The sequence below is a fragment of the Hermetia illucens genome, chromosome 2 (assembly GCF_905115235.1).
Source record: "Hermetia illucens chromosome 2, iHerIll2.2.curated.20191125, whole genome shotgun sequence".
Lineage (NCBI taxonomy): Eukaryota > Metazoa > Arthropoda > Insecta > Diptera > Stratiomyidae > Hermetia > Hermetia illucens.
Genome location: NC_051850.1, coordinates 148,281,972 through 148,291,613, shown reverse-complemented (window position 1 = coordinate 148,291,613; position 9,642 = coordinate 148,281,972). Strand labels below are relative to the sequence as shown.

At 40.0% G+C, this 9,642-nt stretch overlaps 1 protein-coding gene across 1 annotated transcript; it reads left to right on the top strand.

Moving 5' to 3' along the window:
• The first annotated feature begins 4,755 nt into the window (after positions 1 to 4,755).
• Positions 4,756 to 5,417, top strand: LOC119648733 (histidine triad nucleotide-binding protein 1). The gene is made up of 3 exons (XM_038050550.1): positions 4,756 to 4,974; positions 5,031 to 5,142; positions 5,203 to 5,417. Exons 1-3 carry the CDS (start codon positions 4,864 to 4,866, stop codon positions 5,358 to 5,360), a joined length of 381 nt encoding a protein of 126 aa, XP_037906478.1. The 5' UTR covers positions 4,756 to 4,863; the 3' UTR covers positions 5,361 to 5,417.
• Positions 5,418 to 9,642: the final 4,225 nt, after the last annotated feature.

Genomic DNA, 9,642 nt, shown 5'->3' with positions numbered 1-9,642 from the left:
TTTGTTTCATTTCATTCATTTAAGTTTATTCAAATCAATCTTACTTGATCATAAACAGTTTATTAAAAAAAGCAATATCCAAAAAACGGCCAAGTTATATATGGTCCTGAGGCAGAGTACTCCGTTTACGCTTTAATTAAAACTAAAAAGGAAGAGAAGTTCAGAGGAGACGATATGGCTTATTTGGAATAAGTGAGTAAAAAGTCTAGCTCGGCATTGGAAATCTCGCAAGCATTTGCGCCATGTATATTTTATGATATACCGTACTTCGCCAAGCCTGCAGATAAGGACTGTTCCTCCAAGTAGAAGAGAAACCATTACGACCATCAATGCACTCAAATGATGTAAAGCCGCTGAGCTTGACGGTCTCCCCGCAGAGTTATTTATCACTGCACCTGCAGTTAATGCAGATCTACATTATGGAAAAACTAATAGCCATTATCAGAGCAACATATGATGGTGCAAAATGCCACGTGCTACACTGAGGTAAAATCTTGGAGGATTTTGAAGTCCAAAGCGGAGTCCAGGGTGGCATCCTGTCACCGATATTATTTCTTTCTGTTACCGGTGACGTTCTCCATGTTGCCTTGTCCAGAAGACGTGGAGGAATATAATGGACGATGCCATCTCTTTGCGTCCTGATAGCTTAAGTGGTTTGAGCGCTGTGCTGCCATAGCGGAAGGTCGCGGTTCAAATCTCACTGGTGGCAGAGGGATTTGTTATCGTGACTAAGTGTCGGATACCAGTTGACTCAACTGTACTCAGTACCTGAGTCAAATCAGGGTAATAATCTCGGGCGACCACATTGCCTCCTATAGTGAATGAAGTACTCTAACACACTCCAAGGCCCTGGTTCAATTGAACTGTTGGGCCAACGATTATTATTACGACATCTTTTCTCAAACATCTTGACTACGATGATAATATCTGTTTGCTCTCACACCGGGACATGAACTTTCGCTAAATGACTCTGAACTCCAATGTTACTCAAAGGCCCAAAGTCTTCGTCAAAATCTCTCTGCGTCATATCATCGGAGTACGCTTCCCCGGTATTATCGCAAAGAAGACCTCGCACTCGTATGCGTTGTGATCGGAAGGCGGAAGTGGCAGTGGATAGGTCACACATTATGGAGAGCCGACAATTACATTGTGGGCTACACCATGCAGTGGAATTCACTGTCTCAAGGTAGCCGACTTGACGCAGAATAGTAGAAAAAGATTGTAGGGATCTCAGGAAAACCTGGTGGTAGCTGAAAGACATTTTAGGTAACCGGGAACGATAGCACCTAGGTGTGATTGACGCGCTATACCTCATCAAGTTGTAGGTGCAACCATATATATATATTAAGCTTATGTGGGCGAAGGCACCAGAATCTGAAAAACGTGACATTTTGTAAGCACTGCGAGCGTGAAGCGGAAAATAAAGAAAAAAAGGGCTCCATCGCACGCGTGGGGTCGTAAAATTCGTTACCCCAAAGTCGTATCCTCAATCGATGTATCTATCCTCTGCCTTAGATTTTAATGAAATGCATCATTTAGGGTCCTCACCCTACTTTGACATCTTCCGACAATAATAATTGACGATGCCCTACTCCAGTGTCGAGTATATAGGGAGTTAAGAAGTAAAAGGATTCCTCAAATTGAAGCTTAATGAATGTGGTCGAGAGTTGTCGTCAAAAGAATGGAAACCGATGTATCGAACTATTATTTAACTGTAAGATTCCCTATAATTTCCTATAGTCACTTGCAGTAGATATATATGGACCTGTAATCGATGACACCAAAACTAGACAACCAAACAGATACCATCAGCTTCTCTTTGTGAATATCCCGCATCGCACTATATTTGGGTGTCATTTTTGTTCAATCACAAAGAAGAATGCTGCTCCGTATAAACGGAGAGTGTCTGGAGGCACTGGAAAAGGTCGACGCGTGCGGTTTGGAGTTAGGAACGCAAAGGTGGAAATGTTCGGCTCTGCAATATAGGACGACGACCTGGATCCAATCAACGCCGCCAACGAGCTGTTGGAGGAGATGAGGATCGACGGTCCGACGGGGACTGAAGAGCCCCTCACGCAAGCCGATTATGCTGAGGGTAACGTAGATAAATCTACAGCACTCGAAGTGCGCCTCGGCTAATCTGTTTGTTTTCCTTCTAGAGGAAAACATCGGCATCGCACTAATACAGGAGTCTTGGGTCGGAGGCGAACTATTAAAGGGCTCCAAAGCAAATATTTTAATTTATTCTACAGCACAGGAGACACTGACTAGGACAGACCTAGAGCATCTATCCTCGCGCGAATAAGAGTCTGCGCGCTTTCCTTTGTCCGGACCTGAGTTCCAGCGACCTAGTCGTGGTCAAAGTGGAGCAGGCGGGGGCAGAGAACGTGTATATTTCCTCGACTTACATGGCTCACGACCGGCCAGCTCCGCCAGAAGAACTACAACATTTTTCGTGCACCATAGCAACAGAGAAGGTCAACCTGTTGATAGACTGCGGAGCCAATGCAAGGCATACGCTTTGGGGCAGCGCGGAAATCAACGAGAGAGGTGAGTCACTCTTCGATTTTATTATTACTACAAACTTATCGGTGTGTAACAGGAGCAGTACATCAACCTTTCATTTCCCCAGGTCAGAAAGCTGTGATGGTTGCGAGGAGGTTCTCGATATTACCCTACTAACAGACAATGTGATTCTTACGGTGGAGAGCTGGAGAGTGTCTGACCAGAAATTCTTCTTAGATCACAGTTGAATACTTTTCAGTCTAGATCTCACTGCAGAGGTCTCCAAACCCTTCAGATCGGCCGGAGGATCGGCTGGAGAAAATTTGGTCAATTAATTAACAACAAACTCTCCAGTGCGCAAATTGGAAAGATCGACACTACAAACAAACTGGAGTCAACGGTCGGGGCTTTGGAAAAGGCATTCGATACCACTTTTTAAAGTCTCGTGAGCTGCTAAATACAGCAAGAAGATACTGTCACGTGGTGGAATGAAAGGCATAAATATTGGCAGCCATACAAGGACTGCCTGAAGAAAGGTCGGAAACCTTCTGGACGGAATCTTCTGGTGAAACCTTGGAACTGCTGGTTCAGACGCACTTTCCCGCCAGCGAGGAGGATTGTGAGTCAGAGCCTTGCTTGGAGGGTTTGTGGTTACCCCAGCCGTGTGATACTATCAAATCGGTAATTACCGAGGATAAAATCGGCTGAGCTATAAACAGCTTCTCCGCATATAAATCCCCGGGTCCAGATGGCATAATGCCAGTCATGCTACAGAAGCAGTAGGAAAGGGTTGTGTCGTGGCTTGTTGAGATTTAGCGGAGCTGTATCTCTTTGGGATGCGTACCACAGTCCTGGGGCCGCACACGAGTGGTTTTCATATCGAAAGCGGGCAGGCGCGACCATGAGTTCGCAAAAAATTTTCGACCTATCAGTCTCACCTCTTTCGTGTTGAAGACCCTAGAGTGCGTCCTGGATATCCACTTAAAGGCGATTATGGAGAGACCGCCTTTCTCTAAGTCCCATCATGTTTACCTCAAATCCACAGGAACCGCTCTCTACGGTATTGGATTGGAGAGGTTTCTTATGCATTGGATTATATCCATGCTAAGTACCAGGATAATCCAGTCTAATCTGGGAGGCAACCACTTGACCAGAACTGTGAACAGGGGCACGCCCCAAGGTGACGCCATCTTTCCAGTGCTCGGATTGATAATGATGGATGAAATTTTACGAATACTGGACAAGAGTGAGGTGAAGGTAGTGGCGACTTGGTGATATTAGTGTCAGGGATGTTTCCGTCCATTGTAAGCGACATCAGGCACTTCCTCTGCGATTGTCCAGCTCCAGCTAGAGTCAGACTACGGACACTGAGGGGCACACACAGAGAGATTTCTAGTTGCACGGTGGAAGGTGGAAAGAACATCATAACACTTTTAATACGGAAATGATCGAAACCTGCATATTTAACGCATTGGATCAAGCATGCGTCCTTTAATCTCCGACACTCTGACGGTATGTTTGTAATGACAAACAAGATTGGTGATGGCCAAATAACTACCCTGAGTGGCTGGAGACGACTAAGAGAGGGGAGCTATCCCAAAAACCATGATACATGAATTTTATACAATAAGACGAGAGGGATTGAAGTGCTCAAAGAGGTCTGCACATGAATTCATTGAAGGTCTAAGGATCCAGATTCAACTCCTTTTCTTTTTTTTTTTGAGGTGACATATGTATGTAAAAGATATGTGAGGCGTTTATTAACTCCTTTACTTTTACTAAATGATTTTTTGTTACGATATGTACGTATTACGCCGGATGAATTATAGCTTACAGCCAGACGCCAAACGTCCTTTGATAGAAGCAAGCATAAAAAACACTTTGATTGACTTTGGGAACGGTATATGAAGGTCGTTTGTTTATGTAAAACAAAATTTTATTAAAATCAATGTACCGTCTAACTGTTTATCAGTCTATCAGACACAATTTATTTCTTTATAGAGATACTCACTGAGAAGTAATTCCTGCGATTGTAGCAATTTGCATTTTAAACCTAGAAATTGTATTGATACGCTCCACTAACATCACAAAAAACTCAATCAGTGAAAATTATTGTTAATCGCTCTCGTCAGTTACATTTCAATTACTGCGTATTCACAATTGTAAGTGACCCGGTGTGTTCCGGTACCTTCTTGCTTTGCAGCTGACGCACCGGTTCGCGAATTAGTACAAAAATCACAAGAGATCTTAGTACCTAGTTTTGGCAGTGAAGTTTCTGTGGTATTTCGGTATTGGCGTATTTGGTTTTCTTGTCGAACTTTGTTTTTTATATTACTCACCTGCTTCATCGGACTTACAATGTCGGATGAGGTAGAAAAAGCCCAAACCGCAAGTGGTGGCGGAGACACCATCTTTGGGAAAATACTTCGGAAGGAGATCCCATGCAATCTGATTTATGAGGATGACAAGGTTAGGTCATTGCATATAATTCCAACCGGCTCCGAAACAGCTCCTTATTTTTCCAGTGCATCGCTTTTCATGACGTCAACCCTCAAGCTCCAACGCATTTCTTGGTAATTCCCCGGAAGCCTATTGCTCAGCTGTCTTTAGCCGAAGATAGTGATGAACAATTATTGGGTAAGAATTATCGGACTTCTCGTGGAATGCAAACTTAACAACTGTAACTCGTTCTTGTAGGACATCTTTTGATTGTTGGACGGAAAGTGGCCAAGGACTTAGGATTAGGAAATGGATATCGAGTAGTTATCAACGAAGGGAAGAATGGAGCCCAATCTGTGTATCATTTGCATCTTCACTTCCTTGGTGGACGCCAAATGAAGTGGCCACCAGGCTAAGCAGGTCTTAAAATATTGAAGCAGCGCATTTCTGAAATAAAGATGATGAGTTTAAATGCTGGAGACGTTTTATTCTTTTTTGTGGAATTGCGCTAAGTTGCAATCATCCGTCCACCAATTAACCGGGCAGGGCTTATATTGACCTCAGTTTTCCGGTTAATTTAATTCTCAAATCATGCTTGCCTTATGAGGAATATTCTTGATAGGTTTCTGGATCGGCAGGAATTTCACATTAATAATGCCCCCAAGATCTTAACTGGTAGATGACCTGTATGTGATGAAATGAAAAATTTTTAAAAAAAAAAACTGGATATCTGCATCTCTTATGCATCACGAAAAAGTTTTCAGGTCACCGCTAGGACTGAGAATCTCCCTGGAACTAATAGGTTTCACCTCGGCACTGGCTAGAAAAGATATCGTTTTAAGTGGCATCACCGAGAGAATAAATGGTACATATTTTCCTCAAAGGCAAATATAGCAACTGAAATAGTTCTTGAGTGCATGGAAAAATATCTCGACAATTCAATCAAAAAATTACTTCTAATTAGAAGACTTGCCATCCTTTATTGTTGGTGTTAATAATCCCAGAGATATGATGACTTAGATGAAGCAGAGTGGATGTTAAGATCAATATCTTTTATATGTTGTAGTTATTTTTCATTGATTCCCAGAATTCGCTTGTAGTGCACAGATGTCAAATTTTCTTCGAAGTCTGTAGTAGGCATTATTGACGACAATTAAAAACTATTGTTGGCTTGACGATAGTGTCCTGGATACAGATCTTTTCAAATGCTACATACGTTTCCGTAGTACGATAGTGGAATGAATGCCTTCTGCCGATAGGTACTTCGCCTGCATTTTGTATATAGTACTTCATAGAGGATAAAGAGAATTATAAACTTCTAGTATTATAGTTTATATTATTATTTATGTTGCCAAATATGCTGTTTTATGAAAGAATCCGATTAATAAATTACTATTACATATTAACTTTATTTGAAGAGATATTGCTATGTTTTTGACACCTTCTTTCATATTTATCTATCGAATAAATTTTGAGAGCAACATCACTTTTTTGTGTATTTCTCCTACCCTTGAACATTAGCAAACGCAATACTGCCATCAAACTGAGTGTGTGACATTTCATAAAATCCACAATTCCACCAAATTTCGTAACACTAGGTTCAACCGGGAAATTGCAAACCGATTTTAATAGGGTTATGTTTCATTTCTTTCCCTTTATAATACCATGATTAGGTATGGTAGTCCCACCGTATTGGATTTATATATAAAGTTCTATAACCCTGAGGTGATCAAGGGACTGTACAACGACTTCAAATCAGTGTCGCTATCGCTAAAACGGTCCGTCAAGCATCCAAGTTTTCGCTCTTAGGATCACGTATACTTCAGCCTGAAAGACCGTGTATATGGTTTCAAAGAAATAACCCACTTGCATTTTTATTTGAGAGGCAGACCAAGCATCCTGTTTTGTCTTCGAGCCATCAATACCCTATAGCGCATTCTTCTGGTCTGTCCAAGTTCTCTCTGCGTTTTAAGTAAAGTTTATATATCCTAGAAAACAGAGGAGTGCGAAGACATTACAAGAACTAGCTTCTGTTCTTTCAATGCTCTATGCCCATCATGCCCGCTGTCATACAAAGGCGCCTTAATTCCTAAACCAATTTGCTGTTGCGCTGCTTCTATTGCAGCTCTCTAAATATATACATATATGCAAGGCTTCCAAATTGAGTAGCGCATCTAGAGCTGCACGTGATGCTATGCTCATGACACAGGTAAAACCCGGAGATACAGTGCTTTGTAATGAGCTTACAATGAAAACATTGTACTGGCAAATGATGGGCAACCTGGCGAGATTCAAGGCATTGGGCAAATTGTAGCTGCTCGTTCAAGATGCAACAATAAAAATAAAAATCTTGATATTTGTGGGCGAAGCCTCAGGTTGGCATCCAAGTTGCATTGTCCTTGGTGTGGTTCGTAATATCAACAACAACAACAATGACTCCTGACACGATCTCTCTTATTTAGAACATCTCAAAAATGCGTTTTCTTCGATATTTTGAAAGGGAAAAAAGACTTAGCTTAGCAAACTTTTTTCTGTGTTTTAATATATATTTGAAAGGTTTAAACAAATTTATTTTCAGTTATATCTTATAAAATTTGATTTGGCATGGAAATTCGTAGAACGGCGTCTCGATTGAGTTTCCTAAAGGCGTGAAAAATGCAGTTCACAATTCCGCGGTGAAACGAAGAAATCGGGCGCACTTCTCATTATTACATTTTTAAGGTTTTGTGTAAACACAAAACCTTATTAAAATCGGTTTACCGTCTGTCTGTCCGTCACACGCATTTTTCTCGGAGAGTTACATCCTTTTACGTTAAATTTAAGGGGGGTCCCCATACATGCAAAAGGAGTTGTAAATTTTTTTTTCATCAAATATAGTCATGTGGGGTATCAAATTAAAGGTCTCGATTAGTACTTTTCGAAGCCGGTCTTAGTTTTGACATTTCTTGGAAACGTGGGGAGTGCGGGGGGTTGAAAATGATCATTTCTTTAAGAGGGCCATTCTCAAAAACTACCAAACCGAAAAATCTGAAAAAAATCAGGAGGCTGCCAGTATATGGTGCCTTGGCTCCGAAATACCTTTCATACCGATATCTGTTCAAAGAAAGTTAATAATAGTATATTACTATAATTTTTTGTAATTGGCTGGAAACCCCCCTTAAATGCATCCTAGCGGCACGAATGCGGTGATGTAGGCTATAATGTAGAGCATGATCATACCAAGTTTGATGGAAATCGCACTATTACTAACAAATTTATAATACGCCGGAGTTGTTGCTTCTTTGAAAATTGAAGACTATCAATGTCAATATCACCCGAAAGTGGACATATGCATATATTACGTGCTACATACTAAGAAATACACAGAACCTTTCGTACCTGAAGCGTCCAGCTTCCGGTTTCCCGACTTGTTTTCTTCTAGGTATACCAAAAAAGGACAAGAAGAAATCCAAACATTTTAACTTTGTGGAGATTTGAAAGGAATAATGGGTTTTTCAGAAAGAAAAGTATTTCCACTTAGTAAAAAAAAAAGTTTTTAACAATTTGTTTAAGTTCAATTAGAAAATAATTTAGAACTGAAGAGAACAAGCTATAATTCATTCCAAAGGGTTCACTGTTTTTTTCCAATTAGGCACGTCAACTTAGGGATATCATAAAAATGAGAAGTCTAAAAAACGGCCTCCAAAGTTTTCGATAAGAAAAATACAATTGTTCGCTTATTTTCAGTAGCTATCCGCTTATCAGCTATTCCTGATCTAGATAATAATCGAGATTTACCTACTGTGTTGAACTTTCGTTACCTTTTCAAGTAAAGAATCCCGGGTCGAGATCGAAAAAGAGGCGGGCGTGCCATACACTCGTGGCCAGATAAATGTTACATAGCAGCTTATACTATGTAATTGCCACTTTTTCGTTTTTTTCTCTCTATAGGCTTAACTGAATAACTATTTCTTTCCCAAAATGTGTTTGCATTGAAGTTATGTAAAATTTATGTTTTTTTTTCATATTTTATTAGAACACTTTTATCGAATATTTCTTGATATTGTATATATTAGAGCACGTTTACGTAATTATAAAACAGTAAATTTAATAATGAAGGGAACGTAACAAAATATATTTTAGATTGTTCATAAATATAAATATTAACATTACTTTGAAATAATAAAAACTTGTTGTTTCTTTTTCGTTGGTGTGAATATTTATTCTCGCAAATACCGATATTTCGGGAACCACTTGTTCCCTTCATAACATCATCGGTATTTGCAAGAATAAATATTCACACCAACGAAAAAAAAACAAGTTTTTATTATTTCAAATAATTAATCGTTGGAAACACCGCATAATTTCACTCAGATTAACATTACTATTTGCTGGGGCCACTCCCTGGCATCCATACCGCCTTGATTCTATTTGGCTTTAAATTAATCAATTTTCTGTAGTAATTAAGTGAAATATCGTTACTACACGTTTCTTTTATTGCTGAAATTGTCAGGTTTTGTTCTGGGGGTTTTTGCGCCCCCGATATTTCCGGGCCAATTTAAAGCCGTAAGCTACATTCCTTGCAAATATGTCTTTATCTAATAAAGAACGAAGGTAGAAATTTTAATATTAGTGTCTAATTTTCTTGCGATAATGATTACAAATGTAATGTTATTTTCTTTGCACAGCCTGCCAATAGATGGTTGCAAATAATTTCTT